The 27,191-nt window shown below is 48.0% G+C and overlaps 1 protein-coding gene across 2 annotated transcripts; it reads left to right on the top strand.

Moving 5' to 3' along the window:
• Positions 1 to 511: 511 nt before the first annotated feature.
• Positions 512 to 26,244, top strand: SPARC (secreted protein acidic and cysteine rich). 2 transcript variants are annotated; one of them, XM_021677449.2, is made up of 10 exons: positions 512 to 612; positions 12,287 to 12,356; positions 14,493 to 14,552; positions 15,602 to 15,689; positions 17,129 to 17,250; positions 19,053 to 19,173; positions 21,046 to 21,179; positions 22,159 to 22,307; positions 24,449 to 24,597; positions 25,076 to 26,244. In XM_021677449.2, the coding sequence occupies exons 2-10, from the start codon at positions 12,300 to 12,302 to the stop codon at positions 25,102 to 25,104; spliced, it is 909 nt and encodes a 302-aa protein (XP_021533124.1). In that variant the 5' UTR covers positions 512 to 612; positions 12,287 to 12,299; the 3' UTR covers positions 25,105 to 26,244. The 2 variants fall into 2 exon arrangements, with proteins under 2 accessions (XP_021533124.1, XP_012322794.1); XM_012467371.2 differs by having other exon boundaries at positions 555 to 612; positions 14,490 to 14,552.
• The last annotated feature ends 947 nt before the right edge of the window (positions 26,245 to 27,191 follow it).

Genomic DNA, 27,191 nt, shown 5'->3' with positions numbered 1-27,191 from the left:
TCCAAATCATCAAGGATGATATCACTAGTAGCAGCTTGTCTTGTCTGTACAGTGGCAAGTCCTGGCCTTGCCTTTGTGGCAGATACAACCCCCTTGAATTGCTTGGCCCTTCTCAGCATTGCCTAATATTAGGGAGGACTCCCGTAAAGCTCACTGGTTTAGGAAATCAAGACACTTGGGCTTGGTCCTGCCCCTGGGGGCCATTGGGTAATTCCTTGCACTCCAGGCCTCACATGCCCTTTGAACAAGAAAGAGGCTGTTCTGGGTGATCCCTCCAGGCCTGTCCAGCCCTGGCACTCTGTGAGTCGATTTAGGCAGCAGCCCCGGAACAGATGAGGCAGGCAGGGTTGGGGCGTTTGGTCAGGACAGCCCACCACAAAAAGAGGAGGAAAGAAATGAAAGACAGAGACAGCTTTGGCTGTGGGAGAAGGGGGAGGCCGGGGGAAGGAGGAGACTGGAGGAGGAGGGACCGCGGGGTGGAGGGAGGTAGACCCAGCCCAGAGCTCTGAGTGGTTTCCTGTTGCCTGTCTCTAAACCCCTCCACATTCCCGCAGACCTTCAGACTGCCCAGGAGAGCGCACTCTGCCTGCCGCCTGCCTGCCTGCCACTGAGGTATGCGTGACCCCCGCCCAGCCTTTCCCTTCTGTAGTTGCACCAACCTGACACCCTAGTTCACGCCGCCCTCAGCTTGTGTGCAAGGGAGGGACGCTCTAAGGGATGCACCTCGCCTTCAGGCTCCATCACGGCTGGCTTTAAGAGCATGGTCCTCGGTCCTGTCTGCTTGCTGCTTTTCAGAAGGTGGACTCACTGTGTAACTTTGTCTTCCCTTATAAGTTTACAGGAAATAATCTCACTATGTCTTCAGGGGAGGATTTTCTCACCCTCTGTTTCTCTCTGTGTCTGTCTCTCCGGTTCTAGAGGCTGCCTGCCTGTCCGTCCTCTTTGCTCCCTTTGCAAATGTGGCAGCTTCCTCCTTTCCTGGTAATCTGATCCCATCACAGTTGCCACAGGGACCGGGCCAGCAGCCGGAGTCTGTCCTCCTGTTCCTTATTCCAGGAGAAGAAACCTCCTAGATTTGGATCTTGGTCAGGGACTCGGTTTTCCAAAAGGGACTTTGCACAATCAGTTGATCTCCGAAAGGCAAAGGGGGAGGCTTGCCCATAAATCCACATCTCCGGGAAGCCTTCTGTTTCCCTCTAATTCTCCCCACTCCCAAACACCACCTCCTGTTCCTCCGCATACACAAACTCCAGCGACATTCTGCCTGAAATGGCACCATCACAATCTCAGTCTTGGGCTAGGTGTTCCTGTCCTGAGTTCCCTGGGATGGTAAACGCAGGCAGTAGCCCTTAGTTTATCTAGATCTGAAGAACCCAGACATCAGATATCATCAACCAAGACGTGGGTGTAATGGGAGATGGAGTGTGGTGGGGGAGGTATTCTCAGAAGAAAGGGGGAAAGGAAGAAGGAGAGATTTCCAGGGTCCCTTTCCGTACTCCTCCCAAGACTGGTGTCCAGCCTGTCAGGGTGCCAGGTCTTCTTCAGACAAACGTACTACCTTTCTTCACCACCACTGGCTCCACAAACAGGTTGTCAAGTGGACTTCCTTAGGGAAAGGGACTCCAAGGATTCTAAGGCAAAGGGGGTACTGGGATGAGTTATGTCTTCCAGGAATCCCAGTCTGCCCAAAAGGGAACAGAGAGGCATGTATTTTTCTCAGGAAAGGACAGCATTTTTTCATTAGAGAAAATGTTTTCACTAGTAATGCTTTAGGGTTAAATTTCTATATGCCCAAGTGCTGGTGGTCTAGTGAGAAGCAAAGCAGAAGCAGGACACAGGCTTCAGGCATGCATTTTATTTGTGATCTTAGGTGTCTCCCCTGGATTTAGCTTCCCCATCTGTAAAGAAAGAAAGCTGGAATTGAAGGCTCTTCTGGGTGCTTGATGTCCTCTAAAATATTCAAAGGAAGATTTCTTAACCAGAGTCTATGGAGTGATTTTTAATTTTTTTGTAGAGATGGGGTTTCATCATGTTGGCCATGTTGGTCTCGAACTCGTGACCTCAGGTGATCTACCCGCCTCGGCCTCCCAAAGGGCTGGGATTACAGGTGTGAGCCACAGTGCCCAGCCTATGGAGTGATCTTTGAATGGGCCTTAAGCCATCTGTAAGTCCCTAAAAATTGTACGCATTTTGTGTGTGTGTGTGTGTGTGTGTGAGAGAGAGAGAGAGAGAGAGAGAATATGGGTGCTCATAGCTTTCAGCTTTAAGATATTCTCAAATGGATTAGAGGGCATGATGTGGGGATGGAGTGAGGACTGGTAACAAAGGTGTGTATTTGCAGGAGGATGAAGCATTTTGAAATGGGAGTCGTTGAGGAAAGAGAGAGTTAACTTGCAGCTATCAGCTGCCACGTTGACAAAGCCTAGAGCAAAGAGAGGGAGGGAGGGGGGGAAGGGGGGTTGCCTGGAGAAGGAATCAACTTTTGAAACTTTCTCCAAGTCCCACCCACCAGAAGGCTCTTCTCTGCCTGACTCACTCTCCGAGGAATGCGAGTTGCCACGGTAACCTTTTTTTCAGGGTCTCTGCCTGCTGGCTGGGAGGGGACGCTAGGAACCCTCTTAGAACATCAGTCTGAATGTACCCCACCCCCAAATTCAAAGACTGCAGCAAACTCTAGGCCCTGCCCTTGTGATCTCTCAGAATTCTGGGGAAGCCTTGGGCTGTGATAATCTCCTTGCAAGGGTGTTTGAAGACCTGGGTTTTAGCTCTGGCTGCGCCCTGAAGATACCATTTGACCTTGAAATAATCACTTGTCCTTTCTGGGCTCCATTCCCTCTACAGTTAAAGAACAATAAAAGCAGCCACCTCTAGGGGATAGATAGTGTGTGGAAGAAATGGGATAATGTGGGCAGGAAAGCACTTTGCAAACTGTGGCGTTCCCTCCTAATGCATAGGGTTTTAAAACTGATGAATTAATGGTATCCAAAGACCTGGTGAAATCATTGTTTTATTTTCCCTGGCAGCTTAATCATCTTGGGGTTTGTAAAGAACTTCCCTTTACTAGACGTGCCAACAGGCAAATTTTTAAAATCATAATACTGCTTACCTTCATTTTGATTTGGGGACCTTCTTGCGTATTTCCCAAAACTGTTGTGCCCTCTGTGTAGGAAAAGCATTGGCCAAGGGTGCAAAAGAAAATGTGTTCTAACTCACAGTGCCTGACGTTGGGAAAGCCACTCGCTCTCCTGAGGCTGCAGTTTCCCAAGCTGTTAAATAGAGGTTCTAAGCTAGATGATCTCCCAGGCACCCTTCTAACTCTGAAGTCCTGTAAACCTAAATCCCAGATGCTGCTTTTATTTGAAGAAATAGCTGGCCTACATTTGTAGCACCTCCTTGCTGCACCCCTACTTGAAAAGAAAAGAAAGGATGGCCTAGGGGATCTTGGGTTGCATAACCATCATGCTGTAATCCTTATCCATCTGTAGAGACTTGTCAACCAATGGCGTGGCTGGAGTTTGCTATTCATGGGAGCAGCTTTCCTTGCGGAAAACAAGCCATAAATAAGAAAGAATGGTGGAGGAAAGGAAAGAGCTGAGGATGTGAGGTAAACAGTAGAATATTTGACCTTTGAAGTCATTTAGGTAGGTAGATAAATATGCAGAGATAAAAAGGGACAGGTACAAACCTGTAGGGATGAAGAGTGTAAACACTGATTTCATCAACAGGTACCCACTGGCACAGCTAAAAATAAGTGCCTCATTACAGAAGCAGACACAGAAAGTCATTTGCTCACCATCTCTCCCTGGATGACACTTTGATTTTGACAGACACAGACAAGTTCCAGGAATATATCTTAATGAATGTGAAAATTCTGACCCTCACCTATTACAGGCTGAAACAGACAGATGCTGGGTCAGGCTGTATGTATCTTACACAGACGTACCATCTGGTGTACAAACACACACTGCTACTTGTAGTCACACATGGATGTGCACAGGCAAATATAATGTGGATCATGACAATAAGACAGACGCGTAACCTACATACATCACCCGACTCTGTGTCTCAGAGAGAGAGACACTGAGGCTCAGGAAAAGAAAATAACTCAACTGGAGGTCATACAGCCAGCTAGCGTCTGAGCCAAACTTCCAGGTGTTTGGAACCGTTTCTATTCACCTTGCCTTCCCCCCACCATTGGTTCAGTTTGGAACCACACTCAGGCACACAAGCCCCGTGGATACTAAGCAATGAGCAGCACTTCGTCTCTCCCCTTGGCTGACCTGCACTGCCTATTCTAGCCCATATGGCTTTGTCATTAGGCCCAAAGGCCAGGCGTGATGTGGTTATAGGCGGCTGCTCCCTTGCTTCCAGCTGGCTCCCTCCCAAACGTCAGTCTCAAAGGAGAGAAGGGAAAACTGGCCTTGAGCTTTCAGCAACCCTAAGGACCTTGTTTCTACAGCACAGAACCTGATGCTTCTCTCCTTTCCTCTCTCCCTCCTCACCTCCTTCCCTCCCAACCCCAATCCTGAATCCAGGGACAGCTGGGCTGTGCAGGGCCAGGGCCAGCACGTAGTGACTTGACAGAATTATTTCTAAAGACAGCCTCTCCTCAGCTGGGAGCTTAGACAGGAAATCAACTCTTCTCTCACCCATCAAGCTATGAGCCTGATGTCTACAAGGAAGACACGAACATAGACAACAACTGTTTTTAGAGCTGGTTTCTTTCAGAAAAAATCTCCGTCATTTAACCCTCTGGATCATCTTGTGTTAGTCATGGCATTAGGATTTCAGACCTATCAGATAAAAAAAGCAAAGTAAGGTAAACATCTGGACGTTTTTGAACATTTGGAAGTTTGGCTTAGACATCAGCTTGCTCTGTTACCTCCAGTGAGGTATTTTCCTTCTCTAAGCCTCAATTTCTCTATCTCTACAATAAGAGACATCACATAGAGGTTTCATGTGGCCTGATAACACCACTAATCCATTGGTAGTGGCTGACAGAAGAACTGTGTTTGGGATTCTGATGCCTCTTCAGACTCTGGGGGAAGAGCTCAAGCGATTGATTAGTAATGTCTGCCACATGTGCAGGAGGGGCAGGTGGAGGCCACGTATTTGCCACATATGCCACGTATTTGCTATCTTTGGGATCTCGGAGGCCTTTCCAGATGTGACAGCCTGGATACTTTGAGGTTATTTCTCATCCTTTCATTTGTGGTCACCCCAATGCAGCAGCGGTCCCTTAGAGGGAGCCAAGAAGGAAGCCTGAAGCTCCACCCCAGCCTCTGCTAGCCACAGTGATACGTGGCATCTCAGATGTCTTTATGGAATCTCAGGCTGATTCCAGCCTCAAACTCTAGAGCCACCTCCAAGTTGCCCCGGAAGCTCTTCAGTCCTAAGTTTTAGCTACCACACCTTAAAGGTTTCCTTTAGCTTCTTTCCTTCCAGCAGGAAATAGAAGTGGAAGCAGGGAGTCAAGGGGCAAGTGGAGAGATGTAATGCTCTAAAAAGCTTCTGCCCGAGTTGATCCAGAAAATCAGAGCTGAAAAGAACCTAAGGCACCACCTTGCCCCAAGGGTTTCAAACTGTGTTCCTAGGAGAAGCTACAGATGTTCCAAGGTGTCTTAGGAATGTCCCTGTGTGCAGGACTCCCAGTCCCCAGCTCCACTCCATTTTTATCTGCTTTTGTTTTTTGTTTTGAGGTGGAGTTTCACTCTTGTTGCCCAGGCTGGAGTGCAATGGCATGATCTTGGCTCACTGCAACCTCCACCTCCAGGTTCAAGTGATTCTCCTATTTCAGCCTCTGGAGTAGCTGAGATTACAGGCGCCTGCTACCATGCCTGGCTAATATTTTGTGTTTTTAGTAGAGATGGGGTTTCACCATGTTGGTCAGGCTGGTCTCGAACACCTGACCCCAGGTGATCCACCCAATCCACCCCAGTTGGCCTCCCAAAGTGCTGGGATAACAGGCATGAACCACCGGGCCCAGCCTGCTCTTGTTTTTTAATTTCACACTTATTGATTAAATAGATAATAGATAATAGACATTGACATGTTTTGATACATGCCAAAAGATTTCAGCTGTTTGAAATATCAGACTTATGCAGAAGACTTCATTGAAATAAAGGATTTTCTGGCTTACATGATGTTGAACATTGACTTTTCTTTTTTTTTGAGACGGAGTTTTGCTCTTGTTACCCAGGCTGGAGTGCAATGGCGCGATCTCGGCTCACCGCAACCTCTGCCTCCTGGGTTCAGGCAATTCTCCTGCCTCAGCCTCCTGAGTAGCTGGGACTACAGGCACACACCACCATGCCCAGCTAATTTTTTTGTATTTTTAGTAGGGACGGGGTTTCACCATGTCGACCAGGATGGTCTCGATCTCTTGACCTTGTGATCCACCCGCCTCGGCCTCCCAAAGTGCTGTGATTACAGGCGTGAGCCACCGCGCCCGGCCCTGAACATTGACCTTATACAGACAAGCTGGGGTTGTTAGTTCTGGAGAGCAGAGGAGATTCCCCTAAGTTTGCACAGTGAGCTGGGAAACATGCTGATTTGCTGTCAGCTCTCCTGACTTCCACATCATGAGGCACCTCTGCGCTGCTGTGTCTGCTCCCGGGGGTGTGAGCAGGAGTGCCATTGTAGCTGCATGCGGCTGCCTTTCTAGTGTGCCTGGCTCTGGCCCCATGTCGGCGGAGCCCAAGCTCCTTCCTTCTGAGTCCCAACTCCCTGGAGGGCCTGGCTCATGGCTTCCTTTATTAGACTCTAGACTTGTTTTCCTCTCTTTGGGCTTGTTTATCAGCAACATGTGTTTTTGGAGTCCTTGTTTCCAAGCCAGATAGTGGGAGTGAGATGCTTGGCTGATGTCAGCTGCCCGAGAAAGAGGCCAGCCCTGGGCCTGGGCTTTGTCACAATATTCTCTGGAAGCTGGGCTGGCGTCCTCCAGACCAACAGGGGCAATACGTCTTTTGTTCCACCCAAACATCTCTTTCTCCCTGGGCTTGTTAAACACTGGGATTCTTCAATGAATTCTTGTGGGGAATGGAGACTCTGGGATCCTCGGACTTTAAGATGCTCGACATTGCTTACCTCTTTAATTGGATTCTCTCGTGTAAATCACCCATGAGCCTTTCAAGATTGGTATATTGTTATTTCCATTTTACACATTAGGGAACAAATTGACGCCCTGAGAGGTAAAGTTGATTTCTGAAGGTCATACAATTGCTAAGTGGCAGAGCCATGATTTGAACCTATATATTCTGGCTCCAGAGCTCATGAGCTTACCTTTATCCTATACTGCCTGATAGTTTATTACCACTCTGTCTACCCTGTGTCTGTCTACCATATGTGCCTATTTAGATTTAAGTTGATTAAAATAGATGAGCATGGTGGCTCACAACTGCAATCCCATCTCTTTGGGAAGCTGAGGTGGGTGGATCGCTTAAGGTCAGGAGTTCAAGACCAGCCTAAGCAACATAGCGAAACCCCATCTCTACAAAAAAAAAAAAAAAAAAATAGAAAAATTAGCTGTGCGTAGTCACCTGTGCCTATGGTCCCAGCTACTTGGGAGGATGAGGTGGGAGAATTGCTTGAGTCTGGGAGGCAGAGGTTGCAATGAGCTGAGATTTCACCATTGCACTCCAGTCTGGGTGATAGAGCAAGACTCTGTCTCCAAAAAAAAAAAAAATTCCACTATTCGCCATTGCAGTATTTCAACCAAGGTCTGGGTTAAGTAAGATTTTTTGGACTGGCCTCAGTCCTTTTGTATAAAATTTTTAAATAAAAAAATTGATTAAGATGAAACCCAATTTAAAACTCAGTTCTTCATTTGCACTGGCAACATTCCAAGCATTCAATAACCGCTTGTGACCAGTAGCTATCATAGTGGACCATGCAGATATAGAATGTGTTCATCACCTTAGAAAGTCCCGTTGGGTTGCATTACTCTATAAATTCTTTCCACCCAAATGAGATTTAATGACGGCAATTCCATTTCTTTGCTTCACATTCTAAGAATCTATAATTCTGAGACCCACAGTCTGTGATTCTACGATCCTGAAATTTCTCCCCTGTTCTAACATTCAGTGGCTTTTTAACGTCTAGGAAGAGCGCAAAGGAGGCCCTTTATGTTTTGAGGGACAAACTTGGGGGCTGGCTGTACTTTTCCATCCTCAGAGTCTTTCCAGAGAGAGAAGTGACCTCAGCTTCAGGTCCTGCTGGCAGCCAAGGACGGGTTTTCAGCAGTCTCCAGAGCAAATAAAGGCAAAAGGAAGGGACTTGATGTACGGAACAGGAGGCTGTGGCAGCCAGGAGGGGGCTAGGAGTGTCTGCATTTGATGGCCACCAAGCCAAGGGAAATATACCTCCTATTCCTCCCCTGGCCCTGGGCATTTTCCTTCCCAGCAACTCAGGCCAGTTCAAGGCCCAACTGACCCCCATTCCGGTGGCCTCCTGGGAGGGGGTAGCTGCCAAGGGAAATAGCGTGCAGAGGTAGGGACATGCCAGTGGTGGGGTAGGGTCACATAGGTCCTCACCCTACCCCTGCCACCCACTCACTGCTATCAGCTGTTGGCAGGTTTCTTCCTCTAGGCCTTCTCATCTGTACTATTGGGCAGAAAGACATGCCTTGAGCCCCCTGTGGAGTGCCGGATTATGAAAACACCCTGAAAATGATAAATGTATGCATTATCAAAGACTAAAGAAATACAGAGGAGGCGGGGTGCGGTGGCTTATGCCTGTAATCCCAGCACTTTGGGAGGCCGAGGCAGGTGGATCATGAGGTCAGGAGTTCAAGACCATCCTGATCAATATGGTGAAACCTGGTTTCTACTACAAATACAAAAATTAGCTGGGTGTGGTGGCACACTCCTGTAGTCCCAGCTACTCGGGAGGCTGAGGCAGGAGAATCCCTTGCACCTGGGAAGTGGAGGTTGCAGTGAGTGGAGATTGTGCCACTGCACTCCATCCAGCCTGGGGGACAGAGTGAGAGTCTGTCTCAAAAAAAAAAGACAAAGGAAGGAGTTTTCATTTAATATTGGTCATTTATATGAAAGGAATTTAAATTTTCCCACGGCTCACTACACCTAGCTTTAATTGGCAAAGGATCACAGCTGATAAGTTCTGAATGCTGGGTTTTGACACTGTGATCTGACCTTGCTGGAGTGACTGTTATAACCCATTAGGTTTGCAGGATGGATGCAGGCCTCTTTGGTCATTGGTGGTTTAGAGAGCCTCAGAGAGGTATCTCGTGGGGAAGCAGGGAGTAAGACTGTGCATCTGGAATAGTTCAGCTGCTTCCCTTCCCTCCCATTTCATCATCTGGAGAAAAAGCACTCTGGGGCTGGTGGTGTAGCACCGGGCACTGGGCAGGACCCAAATTTTGTGTTTGTTTTTACAGTTTTCTTCCAAAACTTTGGAGGAGGATTCCAAGATTTTGTGTTCTGTTCTCAAGAGTCTCTGTATTTCTCCCCTACTCCCACCTGTCTGAGCATAATTCCTATTAGGCTCACCCCAACTCCATGAGTGAGAACGCTTGCCTATTTTGAGAGGGCCTGAATGTTGCATGACTTTGGACAAATGCTTTCTCCCTCAGCCTCAGACTCCCCATCAGGACAGTGGGATTGAGAACCCTTCCATGCCCATCTGCCTACTTCCCAGCGTTGTCAGAAGGCTCCAGGGGACTGTGTTATGTGACAGTCCTTTAGAAATTATAAAGCACTGTAAGACTTAGAGTTATTTTTCTCTTCTGTCTGGAACAGCAGGGATGGGGGTGGCAGGGAGGGTGAGTGTGCAGCTGGGAAAGGAGTTCAGGAAGACAGGGAGGCAGGACAGACGGAAGAGCCGCCCTGCAAAACCTTCCCCTGGTCACAGAGGGAAGCATGGTTTCTCTGCTCACATGAAGGGCACAGACTCAGGGAAATGTCTGCCTTCCTTTCCTGTCTTACTAATCTGAAGCTTATTACATTTCCACTCCTAGCTAGGCTAGTTCTTCAGTGACGTGACTTCCCTGTCATTGTAGCTCAGAGAGAATGACTTTTGTTTTGTTTCAGCTGCTATTTCACTTTGATCCTTCGACTTCAAACTATCTCAGATAAGTCTTTCCGTCATGTTTTCTTTTCTGTTCCGTTTGTCCCAAGCCAGATACAGGAGTTATTTATCTTGTGTCTTCCAAAGGGGAAGCAAGAAGGGAGGTTTTTCCACTCAAGCCTGGGGTAACAAGTGAACAACTGTGAGGGGAGGAACTTTCCACAAGTCACCTCAAAAGGGGAGACTAGACTTTTCTGGAAGTTGGGGTCATTGTGAAGCAATATCAAACCTCTAGGTCCTTTAAATTTCTGTTAATTTTATGCACTCCATGCAATAGGGGGGAGGTTTTGTTTCTCTTTTAGCCCAAGAAAAGACTATTTTGAAGCCGACTCTTCCTCTGCCTGTTTCTGCTTTCCAAATGCTATAGTCCAAGTGAAGACAGATGATCCCAGAGGAGACAATGTGTGCCAAGACCAGAATGTGCTTAAGATCATTTTAAGGACCCAGGCTGCCACCTCAAAGTTCACCTAGTCTACACTTTTCAATTGATAGATGGGGGAACCAAGGTCTAGAGAGACTGAAGGACTTAACCAATACATCAATCAAGATACTATTGTGGTAGAGCAAGAACCCCTGGCATTTAATTTCAAGCTGAGTGTTTTTCTCCGTGATGCCAGATTAGCTCCCAACACCATTTGGTCAGTTGTTGAGAAGTCTTCGAAGAAATAAAGGATGATGAGCCTTTATAAAGGGAGGTTTTGGGAGAAAAACAAGGGAAGACATGGCCACTGTTGCCCCTGATTGGAAGGCTGTTGGTGGATACAGAGAGCAGGTTTGTTCTTTGTGGCTGCAGGAGAGACAGGGTAGACAGATCAGAAGGTTTGAGGGAGGCAGATTTAGATTGGTAAAAGGAATAACTTTCTAAAATCACTTGAGAATGAAAATCCTTCTAGTTAGCACAAGGAATGAAATGTTTCCACCGTAGACCTCTGTTAGGAATGGAATTTTGGTTTTGAATCCTCAGAGGAGATTCTGCTCCAACATCCCTTATACTCATGAGAGTATTAGAGTCTAGAACTTGGCACTTAGAGAATGAGGTCTTAACAGTCGCCAGAACAGGGGTATTTTCTAGATCTTAGCTAGCATCCCCTCTGCAACATATGGAAGCATCTGGATGGTTTCCCTACAGGACCTAAAGAAGTGCTGTCCCTTCTGGGTAGAATAGAGAAAAATGTGGCCACCCTCAAGTTTCCATGGGTTACATTCCAAGACTATATTGTTCTTTGTTTTAGAATGTGGATCTCATTGTCTCAAATTGGCGAGAAGTTGCTGCCTATTAACTTCTCCCATTGCAGAGGGAGTAGGAAGGACGGGGAGGAGGCGACAGAGGAGGAAGAGGAGAGATTGGGTTTAGGGAAAAACATAATCTTAGAATATCAGAGACTGTAGGGGCCTTGAAGATATCTGGTTTGGCATTGCCCAAACTGGGCTAATTAGCCCATCACCTTAATTGAATCCCTTTAAAAAAAATTTTTTTTTTTTTTTTTGAGACGGAGTTTTGCTCTTGTTACCCAGGCTGGAGTGCAATGGCGCGATCTCAGCTCACCGCAACCTCCGCCTCCTGGTTTCAGGCAATTCTCCTGCCTCAGCCTCCTGAGTAGCTGGGACTATAGGCCCGCGCCACCATGCCCAGCTAATTTTTGCATTTTTAGTAGAGACGGGGTTTCACCTTGTTGACCAGGATGGTCTCGATCTCTTGACCTCGTGATCCACCCGCCTTGGCCTCCCAAAGTGCTGGGATTACAGGCGTGAGCCACCGCGCCTGGCTAAAAATTTTAATAAATGTATTACAAAAGCAGATTTTATGTCATTACCATAAATGGAAAACCCTGTGTACCTCTGTCATAAATAGAAGGAAACTGTAAAAACAAACACATTAAAAAAAACAAAACAAGTTTATTCAGTTCCAGCTGGATCTAATTTCCTGTGGAAGCTCTGAGCTGGAGGCCTGTTTTCTCTTTGTTAAAAAAGAGAGAGGGTAAGTATGAAGGAGATGTTCAAGACATCTTAGAACCAAACTGAGACTTTCTTTTCATATCATCAGAATTGAAAGACTATTAAATGGAACCAACCTTCTCTCATGTTTTCCACTATCATTTAACTTGTACCATCTAACATTGTCTTGCATATATCAGGAATTCAGAAGGAACTCTCCTTCAGGAAATCTCACCCTCACTCAACTCTCAATCTCTCCTCTCCACAGCGTTCCCAGCACCATGAGGGCCTGGATATTCTTTCTCCTTTGCCTGGCTGGGAGGGCCTTGGCAGCGCCTGTAAGTACCTAAAGACATCTTCTTTGCTTTTATTCCTACTGCCAGCTCCAGGGGTTCTAAGCCTGCCAGCCCTGGATGCTGAGAGGGGACGGGGACTTCTCCATCTCAAGTTAGTTGTCTGTCTTTTTTTTTTCTCTTACGTTAATAAGCTCTGGAGAAAAACTGGGATCAGGACCATTGGGTAGTGGTTCCAGAGAAGACAGCGTTCCATGTAATGTTAAGATAAGCTTTTTAGTAGTCAGAACTTCCCAGCAATAGATGAGGATTGCTTTAGAAGGAAATGACCTCTTTGTCACATGAGAAATTAAAGCAGGCAGGAGATGGGGTGTGGGGGATTGCTGGTGGGGATGGTGTCAGGAGAGATTCAAGCCATAGAGAGAGGAGCGTGCTGGTTTCTGAAACAGTGAGGGTTGTTTGGTTGTAAGCAACACTTCAATCTGACTAAATTGGGGGAGGAGGAAGGACATGGGGGAAGATACAGAGGTAGATTATAATATTTAAGGCCTTGGGGAGGACTGGAAAAGGGCAGCTCCAGGCTTTGGGAGCTGAGAACTAATGGATAGTCTCTGAGATCTTGCTATCTGAATGAATCAACTCCAGCAATTTTCACATCTTGACAGAATGTGCCAAGAAGGTTTTTAAAAATTCAAAAAACGGGCTGGGCGCGGTGGCTCATGCCTGTAATCCCAGCACTTTGGGAGGCGGAGGCGGGTGGATCACAAGGTCAGGAGTTCGAGAGCAGCCTGGCCAAGATGTTGAAATCCCGTCTTTAAAGAAAAAAAAATTATAAAAAAAGGAAAAATTAAAAAAAAATTCAAAAAATGAGGCAGGGTGGGGTAGCTCACGCCTGTAATCCCAGCACTTTGAGAGGCCGAGGCAGGTGGATCACGAGGTCAGGAGTTCAAGACCAGCCTGGCCAAGATGGTGAAACCCCGTCTTTACTAAAATTACAAAAATTAGCAAATTGGCCGTGCTTAATGGTAGGTGCCTCTAATCCCAGCTACTTGGAGGCTGAGGCAGAGAATGAGAATTGCTTGAACCCGGGAGGTGGAGGTTGCAGTGAGCCGAGAGCTGAGATTGTACCACTGAACTCCAACCTGGGCAACAGAGCAAGACTCTGTCTCAAAAAAAAAAAAAAAGAAAAGAAAAAATTAGCTGGGCATAGTGGCAGGCACCTGTAATTCCAGCTACTTGGGAGTCTGAGGCAGATAATTGCATGAACCCGGGAGGCAGAGGTTGCAGTGAGTGGAGATTGTGCCACTGCACTCTAACTTGGGCGATAGAGTGAGACTCTGTCTCAGATAAAAAAAATTCAAAAAATGAGAGCCAATCTGGCTGAGCTTGGATCCTGAGCTGGCTTCTTGGCCAGGGGAGGGTGAGGCCTCTTGATTGACAGACAGTTCCTCCAAGCATTGTGTGCAGAGGGCATGAGTAGTTATCTACAGCTCATCTGGAAGCCTTCGCCAGGAGAGGAAGAAGAAACAGGGCAGGCAAAAAGTGTAATTTCTTTCAACCTGTGATCCCCTTATCCTCTCTTCACTAAGAAGTGGGAGTGATGGCAGATCCTGGCAATCTTGATCAGGCTGCTGGTAGATGGAGGCAAAAGTTTCTTAAAGTTGGCATTAAGTTTTGAAGCAACCTCAGCCAGTCAGGGGCCTCAAAGTTGTGTGTTTTCTTGTTTCCTTCTACTCCAAGTTAAAATGGCAAGAAAAATGGCCTAAAATAATAATAGTATCACACTGAGGAAGATGATGACATCTGTTAAAATTCACAGTGTCATCCCCTCTGGATGTCAATTTTCCCATCTGTAAAGTGAGGGAATTGGTCTGGATCAGTGATTTTCAGACTTTATAAGAATTCAAAGCAGCAAAAATACTTTTCCAAGCTAAATGTTAGGTAGACAGCTCAGATACAAAATAGGTAAAATGGGAGCTGCTTGAGTGTCCCACGGTGCTCACGTGACTGGCTGCTTCTTTGTCCTCTCCCACCCGTGGCAGTCCGTGAGGCACAGCTTTGGGGATCTCCAGCAAGCTGCTCTCCCAGCTCCCGCAGCCTGTGTTCCAGGCCACAGGCACTTTGGAGGTGAAGCTGGCCTTATTCGTGACCCCTCTGAACCCCACTTTCTCTTTCCAGCAGCAAGAAGCCCTGCCTGATGAGACAGAGGTGGTAGAAGAAACTATGGCAGAGGTGACTAAGGTAGGTGAGCAGTGACTACAGCCCATTAGCCCCTCTCTACCCGGATCTATGCCCTGAGAAATTAGGGCAGGTGCTGCAGGTCTCAGTGCTAGAGTGGGGCATTCATCTCCACATACACACAGCATAGACGCAAACCCTGAGTATCCCCCACATCCTGACACACTCCTGAATGCTTCCCAAACCTTCAATGGAACCCTACGTTTGGGGGACAGGACCTTGAAATTTTTGTTTTTTAAGCTGTAAAATAATTTTTCTTCCCTGATTATCCACAGTTTCCCCAAACATAAAACAGAGGAAAAGGGAACTGCTCGGGTGTGGCTGGTCGGGGTGGAGGTTGACACCCCCTTGTGAACCTCAAATGTCTGAACTAGGTCTCAGTCAATTTAGAAAGTTTATTTTGCCAAGGTTAAGGATGCACCCGTGACACAGGAAGTTCTGAGACTGTGCCCAAGGTGGTCGGGAGTACAGTTTGCTTTTATACATTTTGGGAAGGCATGAGACATCTATCAGTATGTCTAAGTTTTACATTGGTTGGGTTGGCTACGGCAGGACAACTCAAGAAGTGGGGGCTTCCAGGTTAGGAGTAGATAAGAGACAATTGGTTGCATTCTTTTGAGTCCTTGTTTAGCCTTCCACTGAATACACAATTTAATCTGGCTCAGTGAATCTGCATTTTTACATAAGTACGAGGGCAGAGGAAGCAATCAGATAAGCATTTGTCTCATGTGAGCCTCAGAAGGATGACTGCATAGAATGGGAGGCAGATTTGTCCTATGCAGTTCTCAGTTTGACTTTTCCCCTTAGCTTAGTGATTTTGGGGTCCCAAGATACATTTTCCTTTCACACTCTCTTTCCTTAACATCCCTGGTGGTCTCTAAGGCAGCTCAACAGAATCCCAGGCATACTATAAAACACAGCGGGTCTATAGATTAAATTTGGATTCCCAACCCTGCATTTGTGCTTTCTGTGACCTGAAACCCTTCAGGTACTCTTATGGGTCTGGGATGGGAGTGGGGACCATTTTACCCATTCTTCTCCCTCAATTCCAGGTATCTGTGGGAGCCAACCCTGTCCAGGTGGAAGTAGGAGAATTTGACGAAGGTGCGGAGGAAACCGAAGAGGAGGTGGTGGCTGAAAGTATGTCCCTTCCCTGTGACTTGGCACTCCAAGCTGCCCTTGGTTGCCTGGGGGTCTGGGGCATGAGGACAGCCTATGTGAGGACCTACCATTTCCAGTGGAAATGCAGGGTGGGGTCCTCAGTGGGCTGTGGAGGAAACACCACTTTGACTTAACGACTAAGAAACTGTGGTACTCAGTCCCCTGGGATCCGGGCAAGATCGGTTTACAGGCCATCCATGTGCATGGCAGAAAGGAGAGTTCTCCAGCTGGAAATAGCCTTCTCCCTTCATAGCTCTTTGCCCTAGTCCAGAGCTGAGTTTCCCATTCCCATGGAAGTCACTGGTCACATCTGGTTGCTGAAATCCCCCATCGCTTCTGTCTCAGCTCGTGCCCCACAGAGGAGTAGATCTGAGAGAAGAGATCAGGAACTTGCACACTCATAAGAGCATTCTATTTCACACAGCTCAAGGAAACAAGGTCCCAAGGAAACAAAACCTGATGTAATTCATACCACACTATCCATGCGTTAGTGCCCTGGGAGAGCAATGACCTAGGGGCTCTGGCTCCAGCTCTAAGTGCAAGGCATTTGTACCCAAGGGGTTAAGAGCATGGACTTTGGAAGCAGTCCAGCCAAGCTTTGAACCTAGGCTTCTCCATGCCAGCTTGCTTAACTCCTTGGAGCCTCAGTTTCTCACCTCTCACATGGGGCTGATGAAGATGGCAGACCCTCATCCCAGGGCTGTCAGGAGGTTTTCAGACAAGCTGAGTAGGTATCCAATAAAGGATTATTAAAATACTCAAAATAAGCATGGCAAGGAAAAGGCCACGTTAGGCTCTCATCCTGAGGGTATAGCTAATGGTGTTTGATCTAGCTGGGCACAGGGTTTCTACTGGAACAGAGGGGCATCTACTGAGTCATGTTCCTTCCTGCCTCCTCGCCCACCTCATCCGGTGTTTACCAGGCTCTATTGTCCAGCGTGGGCCTTGGGGCTTTTCTCCCTTTTCCTTTACAGCCACTTAAGTCTGTTTTGTTGGGCCTCACAGCTCCCTGGCTCAGTGTCAACAGCTGACTTTCTAAGCCATTCTAGAAAGCTTATTCTGGAATCCAGAAATGCCTCACTGTGACTGTTCAGTGGAGACCCAGGAACACAATGGTTGCTTCAATCTTTGGGAAAGCCATATGGCATCTAGTGTTTCTGGGTCCCAGACTGAGCCTCCAGCCCCTCAAAAGTGCCTGACCTCTATCTCGAAATAAACCTCTAATCCCCAGACTGAACCAGCTGCTCCCTAAATGCTGACTGCTAGGCTCAGTGCAAGAGCAGGCAGGACTCAGGGCTGCCCGAAGCCCAGAGTAGGGGCCACAGCCAGGGACTTTCAGCCCTGAGATCTGTCCAGGTAGGATGGGGGTGGCTGTGCTAATCCAGGTGAGGCTAACTCCTTGTCTTTCTGCCCTACAGACCCCTGCCAGAACCACCACTGCAAACATGGCAAGGTGTGCGAGCTGGATGAGAACAACACGCCCATGTGCGTGTGCCAGGACCCCACCAGCTGCCCAGCCCCCATTGGCGAGTTTGAGAAGGTGAGGGCTGAGGGACAGGGACAGGGGGGTAGGGATTGGGCACTTCAGAATATAGAGTGTCTGCTCAGGAAACTGTTGGCTTGGTGGTTCTATGGGCCAGCGCCAGTCTCAGAAGTCCCCTTCCTAGACCTAATCCCAGCAGGAAAAAGGGGATGAGTCAGAGTGCGCTGCCTGGCAGCAACCAGCAAGACTTGAAACAGCATCATCAGGTTACAAGCCCTATGCCAGACTTTTATGGCTAAAAGCATAAGAGCATCAGCAAAGAATCAGATCCAAAAATGTGAGTTCTGGGGTCAAACTGAAGGTTGACTTCAAACCTCATCTCCATCACTTGTTAGCTGTGAGATCTCAGCTAAATTGCTGAACCTTTTCAAGTCTCAGTTTTTTCACATCCAAAGAGAGGATAAAAATAGTTCTTAACTCACAGGACTGTTGTGGGGATGTGTCAGAAAACGCTTGGTACATAACAAGTATCTAATAAATGCTACTTATTTTAAAATTATCTCTCAAATATGTCCATTCTCTCTCCAATAGGACCCATCCATTCATCCATCCATCCGTTCATCCACCCATTCATCCATCCATCCATCCATCTATCCAAGTAAATATTTTTTGAGTGCCTGCTCATGCCCACCATCATGCTAGTGGCCATCTAGTTCATGGTGACAAATCTGGGGCCAGTATTGTTCCTACAGCCTCCCATCTTCAGTCTCTCCAGAGACAACATAGCCTCTGATCTCCACATTGTAGCATCATCGTTAACATTTTTCTCCTCCTCATCCCACCCCACTTCCAATGCCCAGTCACCAGTGCCCGTCATTTCTCCCTCTGCAGTGGCATATAAGCTGTACTGAGTAAGTACAGGCAGGATGTTCAACACAGGCTCCCCTCCTCCTAACACAGTTACTTATTGCCACTGCCCTTGTTCAGCCCTCAACATCTCTGCTTGGCCACCCCTATGTTCAGAGATTCACTAGAACACCAATGGCTCAGCATACCGTTGTACCCACAGCTAAGGTTTAGTGAAGTGACATATTTAGGATACACAGCTGGATCATTAGGGAAAAAGACACAGGCAGGGTCTGGAGGAATCTGGGCGGAGACATGAGGGGTCATTAGAGTGCATTCTTATCCCAGCTACAAAGATGTAGCCACATGTGAGTGATGTTTCTGTCCAGGGAAGCTCATTAGCGACTCGGCACCCAAAGTTTTAACTGGAGGATGGTCACATAGGCACCCTCTGCCTAGCATGCACCAGAATTTCAGACTCCCAGAAGAAAAACAGATGTTCCGCATAAACCAGATTGTTAGGACAAACAGTCCAGGCACAGTGAGCCACTCTTATCAGTTAGGGAAGGGTTTATAACAGTGCAGGGAACTGTTTCTCAGCTAAGTTCCCAGACACAAGCCACCAGCCAACCTTACACGCAGGCCTTTTTAAGGATAACAATTTCAGGCCTGTTCTGTTAACTCTTCTTTGAACACTCTTGTTTCTCTCCCATTCCTGTCTTTAACTTTCTCTTCAAATATCTTCCAGGATTCTTTTTTTTCCCATATCTCAGACCTGACTCAGTCATGCCTCTCAGAGACCATCAATGGCTCTCAGCCTGGGCCGAGCACTGGCCTGGGAACCCAAAGAGTGGATTTGTGTCTCAGCCCTACCACTAACTCACTCTATGACCTTGGGCTAATGACATTCCTTGCTTAACCTTCAGTGTCCCCATCTCTGAAATGGACAAGGATAGTGGTATCAGTGAAGGGCTTTGGGAATGAAGGAGGGGTGCTCTGTGCTTTGCCAACAGGTGTGCAGCAATGACAACAAGACCTTCGACTCTTCCTGCCACTTCTTTGCCACAAAGTGCACCCTGGAGGGCACCAAGAAGGGCCACAAGCTCCACCTGGACTACATCGGCCCTTGCAAATGTGAGTTTCCTTGGGCCTTTCCAGACTCCTGTCTCAGGGAGAGAGGCCTGAGCAGGCACTGACGCTAGCTCTGCCATGCTGGGTGATCTTGGGCAAATCTCTTTCCCTTTCTGAGTCTCAGCGTTCCCATTTATAAAATGAGGTAATTGTCTATGAGTCAGTTCCTCTACTCTGAGTTCAGGGCACTTTCTGGGGAAGGACTGAGCGATTAGGGAAGGTCAACATCAGGGAGGATTTCTAGAGTCTCTCACTGGCATCTGAGACAACCACCTCTCATTTCTCTAATGAGGAAGAAGTTCTTCTCTAAGGCTAACTTGAATCTTTCTTGCTTCAACACTGTAAAGCAAAAATGATGTTTGACCTGGGCCTACAAAATACTTTGAAAGTATCTGAATCTGAATGCTTTAAAATAAGGGCATGGCTGTTGGTATGCTTTGGGCCCTGTTACTCAGTACTGTCATATCCTCGCCCTTTTACTCCATTACATTCCTATCTGCTCTCCAAAGAGAGAGGATAAGCACCCTCTTCCAGAACCCTGGGAGTCAGTTGTTTGGGGAGGGATGCCGGGGTGCTGTCTGACCTTTGGTTAGTGACCCCAGCTGCAGACTCAGTGGGCCCAAGTGCCTTGTTTAGTATCCTTGGGAGTCATGGGAGACCCCCAAGATCACACCTGCTCCCCCTCCAAGGCAACATCCACACTGTGGGTCTTGTATATTCTGGCACCCGATGGCACTGAGGAGAGCCATTCACCTGCCTCAGGTGTGCAGGGTGCAGAAAAGTATGTAGGGGGTGGGAAACAAGGTTCTCCTCGTGGGGCTCCAGGTATGAAATTGAGAAGGTACAGTGTACAGAAGGAGGGTTGGGGGGAAAAGCGTTGGTAGGAAGTCCCTGGGCAGTGAGACTAGACTGTCTGTCTTTTTTTTTTTTTTTTTTTGAGACAGAATTTTGCTCTTGTTGCCCATGGCACAATCTCGGCTCACCCTAACCTCCACCTCCCTGGTTCAAGCAATTCTCCTGCCTTAGCCTCCCGAGTAGCTGGGATTACAGCACTTTGGTAGGCTGAGTAGGGAGGATCACTTGAGCTCAGAAGTTTGAGACCAGCTTGAGCAACATGGCAGAATCTTGTCTCTGGAAAAAATACAAAAATTAGCTGGGTGTGTTTGGCATGTGCCTATAGTCCCAGCTACTCAGGAGGCTGAGGAGGGAGGATTGCTTGAGCCCAGGGGGCTAAGGCTGCAGTGAGCCATGATCGTGCCATGGCACTCCAGCCTGGGTAACAGAGTAAGACCCTGTCTCAAAACCAAAACAAAAACAAAAGAAAAAGAAAAGCATGGACTTGGATGAAATCTTAGGTCCGACATTTGGGATTCCAAGTTCCAAAGACCAGGATGGAATCATTTCTAAGAAAGTTCTGGTGGTTACACACTCCTGATTCCTCTATTCCCCACTCCCTGTCAAGCTGGGCCTGTGGATAGATGTGATTCCTCAGCCTCCCAGCTTCAAACACCTGACAGTGGTTGACATGAACAGCATGGGCCCAGCCTCAGCTGGGATCACACCCAAAGCCCAGCACCGAGAAAGGTGCAGGAGCCATCAGGAGCCATCTGTGTCCCTAAGCAGAGCAGATCAGGCTGAGAAAGCAGGAGCCATGCCTTTGCACATTGCATTTTTAGAGCATTCTTCCCATACATAATCTCCTCTGCTCATTGTGAAGAAACTGTGGCCCAGAGAAGTTGAGCCACTGTGCCAAGGCCACCGGTGCAGGTGGTGTGGGTGTGGGCCCTGGGGTGGGGAGCACGACCCAGGCAGCTCGTTGGTGCTCCGCAAGGAGATTCAGGGTCTGCGCTGACCATCCTTGTGTTTGGAACCTAGACATCCCCCCTTGCCTGGACTCTGAACTGACCGAATTCCCCCTGCGCATGCGGGACTGGCTCAAGAACGTCCTGGTCACCCTGTATGAGAGGGATGAGGACAACAACCTTCTGACTGAGAAGCAGAAGCTGCGGGTAAGTGGGCTCTTCCCAGCTGTCCCAGGGTGTCTCTGGCCCTGCTGGCCCTGTGCTGGTGAAGATCCAGTCCCATTCCTAGAACTGGTCCCCCAGCTGTGGGGTGGCCTCCTGCTCTGGAGCGTGCATTTCCCCCTGAGCCCCAGGACACATACTTCTCTTCTCGCCTTTGGAGGCTGGTAGTGCACATTAACATCTTAGAGGCTCTGAGAAGTCCTGCAGCAGAGACCTGCTCCCTTTGTTTAACCCAGCGTTAAACAAAAGAGACACAAAGAGCCCTATTCTTCTTTTCCTTTGGAGTCTGTGGATCTTAAACTTTAATGGCATATTATGTATCCCGAGATGCTGATAAAATGCAGATTCATTGGCCCCCACCTCAGACCACTGAAACAGTGTCTCTCAAAAGCAAGACCTAGGAAGCTGCATTCTAAACACTGCCTAGGTGATTTATTTATTTATTTATTTTTGAGACAAAGTCTCACCTGTTGCCAGGCTGGAGTGCAGTGGTGTGATCTCGGTTCACTGCAACCTGTGCCTCCTGGGTTCAAGTGATTCTCCTGCCTCAGCCTCCCGAGTAGCTGGGATTACAGATGTGCACCACCATGCCCAGCTAATTTTTGTATTTTTAGTAGAGACAGGGTTTCACTATGTTGGCCAGGCTGGTCTTGAACTCCTGATGACAGGTGATCCGTCTGCCTCAGCCTCCTAAAGTGCTGGACTTACAGGTGTGAGCCACTGCACGCCTTCCCCAGGTGATTTTGATGTGGGTAGCTATACGTAGAATTCTTTGAGATCATCCCAGGCTTCTGTTTTTATGAATGAGATGCTGGTCCCCATATATGACACCTCCTTCCCCTCACTGTGAGCTTTGGTCTGGCAAGTCTCTGCCTGCTCTGGTCTCCTGGCAGGAGTGGGAGGGCCAGACAGGTCCGGACAATCTCCATGGACTTCTTGTCACACATGGTCTCTACTCTCTCAGGTGAAGAAGATCCATGAGAATGAGAAGCGCCTGGAGGCGGGAGACCACCCCGTGGAGCTGCTGGCCCGGGACTTCGAGAAGAACTACAACATGTACATCTTTCCCGTGCACTGGCAGTTCGGCCAGCTGGACCAGCACCCCATTGATGGGTAAGACCCCAGCCCTGGAGTAGACAGAGTCACGGCTCAAGGCTGGCAGGTGCGCTAGCTATGGCCAGAAAGCCTCTCAGCAGCCTATGCTGCTCCCAGCCCCGGCATCCACAGTTTGCCTGGGGAATGGAGCAGAAGGATGAGGCATCTGGAGAAAAGATGTGGACCTGGGAGAAAAAAAGCAACAAGACACTCTCATACCAAGGTGAAAGTCAGCGGGAGCTCACAATAGCTCCAATAATCCTTCAAGTACTAGGCTTGGATAGCTGGATAATGAGGGAATGTGAGTTAGGAAGGAGTACCAGGCTCCAGGGGTGGCAGGGTCCAAGGTGGGGTCAGTCGCACACTCCCTGTCCTTCAGCAGAATATCCAGGGGCAGGGCAGCCAGAGCAGCCACCTGGCACTGTCTAAGCCCCCTCCTGAGGCCCAGCCCCAACAGGGCCCAACTGACCCAACTGACCCTGGAAGTTATCCAAAAAAGCCTATCTATTTTGCAAGCCCCTGGTTCGAGGGCTCTTGTCCCTTGTCCAAATGAGTTATGAGGCCCTGTGCAACTGCACTGCAGAACAGGCAGGCAACTGCCCAGGTAGCAAATACTTATTGAGTGTACATTTTGTGCCCTGCAGTATTCCAGGCAGGGGATTGAACAGCAATCAGAGCTGGCATGGTCCTTGCCCTCATGGGCTCATACTCTGTTCATATCCCTGTCACTACCTTCTGAACATCTCTTGTGGTGATGAAGTGAGAGCCCCTGCTCAGCCTCAGATGGAGCAAGCCACATCTGCACCTTCCCATAGTCCTTTTTATTTTGTCCTTGGGCTGTGGAAGCAGAGTATCACACAGAGGGGAAAGGAAGGGCTGCCTTACTCACATACCCAGGGAACCTCATCTCTAGGATGCTCACCCCTCACTCTTAGTCCAGCCCATGTGCCTGGAGTCTGCCCACCCTGTCAGTGATCCCGAGGGCTGGGGTCTCCTGAGCTCTGGGAATCTCCCAGCCACTTCTCTCCCAGGCTCTTGCCATGGCTGTGATCCAACTGAGTCACTCATTATGGCAGGGAGGGGGAAAGTCAAGTGGGAACATCTGGAGCTCAGGCAAAGCAATTGGATCCCACTGCAACAGAGGGCCTGGAGGGCGGCTTCCAGATGGGGTACAAGGCTGCACATCTGGGAAAGTGCTCCAGCCTGGGCAAGGGGACCCTCTTCCTCCACCTCCCATCCCAGAGCTGTAGGTGGCCTTGCCTACATTCCTGCCCCTCCCTGGGCCTTTGTTTTCCACCAGTACAATGAAGGGGAGGAGAGTGTTCCTATCAGTTCAAACATTGTGTGATTTCTTTGGTGACCTGGGTGGGGCTGGAAGTTCTAAAAGTTAAGAAGACAACTGGAGTCACGCTGTTCCCTGGAGATCTTTGGTGGCAGGGTGGGGTGTGTTTTAGGGACAAGTAGTTGGGGGCTCTGGGGAGCAAAGAAAAAGTTATACACATGCTTTGGAGTCTAAGGGCAGCAGGGAGAATAGGGAGGGAGGAGAGCGGGAGAGACATCCAGAGGGCCTCCCTCTCAGACATTACATGATACACAAGCGAAGCTCTATGAAGATGCTTAGAGCTCCCGTCGACCCTCACTGCCAATTTCAGTCCCTTCCCACACTCCTCCCCGAGAAGGCAGCACTGTCACCAGATTGGTGTGTCCTTTTAGACCCTTTACTAGGCATTCTTTGCTGTATAAATGTGTGTCCACAGACAGTATACAGGGTTGTGTCATGCCAGATTTTGATCTACCCATAGCAGAAGTGCTCAATATCTTGATTTTAAGTTTCTGTGCCCCCAGTTCTCAGCCAATTAGAGAATAATCAAATACACCAAAAAGACCTTTGTTTTTGAGCCCATGAAACCTTAGGGCTGGAAGGGCCCTTAGTAATTATGGCCAACTCCTCCTCCTTGCTGGAAGGAGAAATAGGTTCCGAATGAGGCACTGCTGTTCTTTGGGTCTCAGAGCAGTCAGTGGTGGATGCTGGCTATTTTGTTCTGCTTTAAACATCCTTTCCTCCATGCTCTGGAGCAGGCTAACTCCCCGGCTGCCTCCCCAGGCTGGGCTTGGAGCTTTTCCATACCTCAGGCCCTCCTTTGCCTCCTTCCCTGCAGGTACCTCTCCCACACCGAGCTGGCCCCACTGCGCGCTCCCCTCATCCCCATGGAGCATTGCACCACCCGCTTTTTCGAGACCTGTGACCTGGACAATGACAAGTACATCGCTCTGGATGAATGGGCCGGCTGCTTCGGCATCAAGCAGAGTGAGTGAACAAAGGAGCAAAGGGCATGGGCAGAGGCACTGCTCCCGGGGTGCTGGGTGTTATCCCCCATTCTTCACCCTCTTGGTCTGTCTGTCTGTCCTCTCTGCCTATCTCTGCTCTGTCTGCCTATTTGACTTTTGTCTCGCGGCATCTTCCTGATCCTTCTCTGTCCATCAGACTGTCTCCGTCTCTTTCCCTTCCTCGAGCATTAGCACTCACCCTATGCCAAACACTATTTTGGGAACTGGCAGGCACACAGAAAGGAAACAGGAAGTGTAACTTGGCAGCGTGTGTAAGAGACAGGGACAGGCCCGGGATGGGGAGAGTGAGATTCCTCCATCATTGACTTCCTGGGTGACCTTGGATGGCCACCTAGACCCCTGCCCCTGGGGATGGGTGGGAGTCCACCGACTCCTTGGGAAGTGCATCATCATCGACATAGCCTTATTTTTAACCCTGCTCTTTTCTTGCTTTGCAGAGGATATCGACAAGGATCTTGTGATCTAAATCCACTCCTTCCACAGTACCGGATTCTCTCTCTTTAACCCTCCCCTTCCTGTTTCCCCCAATGTTTAAAATGTTTGGATGGTTTGTTGTTCTGCCTGGGGACAAGGTGCTAACATAGATTTCAGTGAATACATTAACGGTGCTAAAAATGAAAACTCTAACCCGAGACATGACATTCTTAGTTGCAACTTAACTATTAAGGTCTTTTGCACACTCATTAACAGTCCCATCTTTCTCTTGCCACTTGTAGCTTTGCCTATTGTCTTATTGGTATATGGGTGGACATGGATCTGCTGGGCTCTGCCTTAAACACACATTGCAGCTTCAATTTTTCTCTTTAGTATTCTGTTTGAAACTAATACTCACCACATCAGACTTCGTGTTCATTTCATTTCAGGGTATTGGCTGCCTGTGGGCTTCCCAAGGTGGCCTGGAAGTGGGCAAAGGGAAGTAACAGACATATGATGTTGTCAAGGATGTTTCTGGGACGAGAGAGAGGCTCAGGGGAGGGAGAGATCACTGCAGAACCCACCAACCGGAACGTGGTTTGCCAGAGGCTGTGACTGAGAGAAAGATTCTGGAGCTGCGTGGTGAATATACAGAGATTCTCACATCAGCCCAGTTCCTCACCATTTCCTCCTTTACCTTTCAGTACAGCTTCTTTTCACATTAGGCTTCTTGTTCAAACTTTTGGGAGCATGGACTGACAGTTCTCTGGGAAGTGGTCCGCGCATCCTGCAGGGCTTCTCCTCTGTCTTTTGGAGAATCAGGGCTCTTCGCAGGGGCTCTGGGGACTGGGAGGCTGTTTCAGCCAGGAAGGCCAAAATCAACAGTGAGATGTAGAACGTTGTAAAATAGAAAAAGTGGAGTTGGCGAATTGGTTGTTTTTTTCCCCACATTTGAATGACTGTCATAAGGTTTCTAGCATGTTCCTCCTTTTCTTCACCCTCCCTTTTTTTTCTTCTATTAATCAAGAGAAACTTCAAAGTTAATGGGATGGTTGGATCTCACAGGCTGAGAACTCGTTCACCTCCAAGCATTTCATGAAAAAGCTGCTTCTTATTAATCATACAAACTCTCACCATGATGTGAAGAGTTTCATAAATCTTTCAAAATAAAAAGTAATGACTTAGAAACTGCCTTCCTGGGTGATTTGCATGTGTCTTAGTCTAAGTCACCTTATTATCCTGACACACAAACACATGAGCATGCATGTCTATACATGACTACAAAAATGCAAACCTTTGCAAACGTATTATGCTTTTACACATACACCTGTACACACACACATCGGCATGTTTACACACAGGGAGTGTATGGTTCCTATGAGCACTAACTTAGCTGTTTTCATTTAATGACGTGTGGTTTAACCCTTTTTATCATTATACACCATTATCAGCACCAGACTGAGCAGCCACGTCCTTTCATTAATCATGGTCATTCATTCATTCATTCACCAAATATTTATGATGTATCTACTCTGTACCAGGTCTCATGCCAAGCACTGGGGACACAGTGATGGCAAAGCAGGCAAAGCATTTGTTCTTTTGGAGCTTAGAGACCAGGAGGAATACATTAAATAATGACATGACCAAATATAAATTGCAAGATGTCACAGGTGCAATGAAGGGAGAATAGGAGAGACCACGAGTGTGTGTCACAGGAGGACACGGCATTGTTCTAGTGCTGCACTGTTCCCTATGGCAGCCGCTACCCACATATAACTTGTTAAGATTTAAATTTAAATTAATTAACATCCAAAATGCAGTCTCCCAATCACACTAGCAACATTTCTTTCTTTCTTTTTTTTCTTTTTTTTTTTTTTTATAAGACGGGGTTTCACCATGTTGGTCAGGCCGGTCTTGAACTCCCGACCTCAGGTGATCCGCCCACCTTGGCCTCCAAAGTGCTTGGATTACAGGAGTGAGCCACCGTGCCCGGCCCCACACTAGCAACATTTCAAGTGCTTCAGAGCCATGCATGATTAGTGGTTACTAACTATTGAATAGGTCAGATGTGTAACATTTTGATTTTTTTTTTTAATTTTACTTCTTTTTCAAAAAATTTGAGTTAGATGTATAACATTT

This window comes from Aotus nancymaae, unplaced genomic scaffold, assembly GCF_030222135.1.
Source record: "Aotus nancymaae isolate 86718 unplaced genomic scaffold, 86718_ANA_hifiasm-v0.15.2.pri h1tg000064l_1, whole genome shotgun sequence".
NCBI classification, from domain to species: domain Eukaryota; kingdom Metazoa; phylum Chordata; class Mammalia; order Primates; family Aotidae; genus Aotus; species Aotus nancymaae.
This window is presented reverse-complemented; position numbering and strand designations above follow the sequence as displayed.

Coding starts and splice junctions, on each gene's coding strand:
- SPARC (XM_012467371.2), top strand. CDS start 12,300: ATGAGGGCCTGGATATTCTTTCTCCTTTGCCTGGCTGGGAGGGCCTTG. Junction 17,251..19,052: donor CCATTGGCGAGTTTGAGAAG/GTGAGGGCTGAG, acceptor CTTTGCCAACAG/GTGTGCAGCAATGACAACAA. Junction 24,598..25,075: donor CTGCTTCGGCATCAAGCAGA/GTGAGTGAACAA, acceptor CTTGCTTTGCAG/AGGATATCGACAAGGATCTT.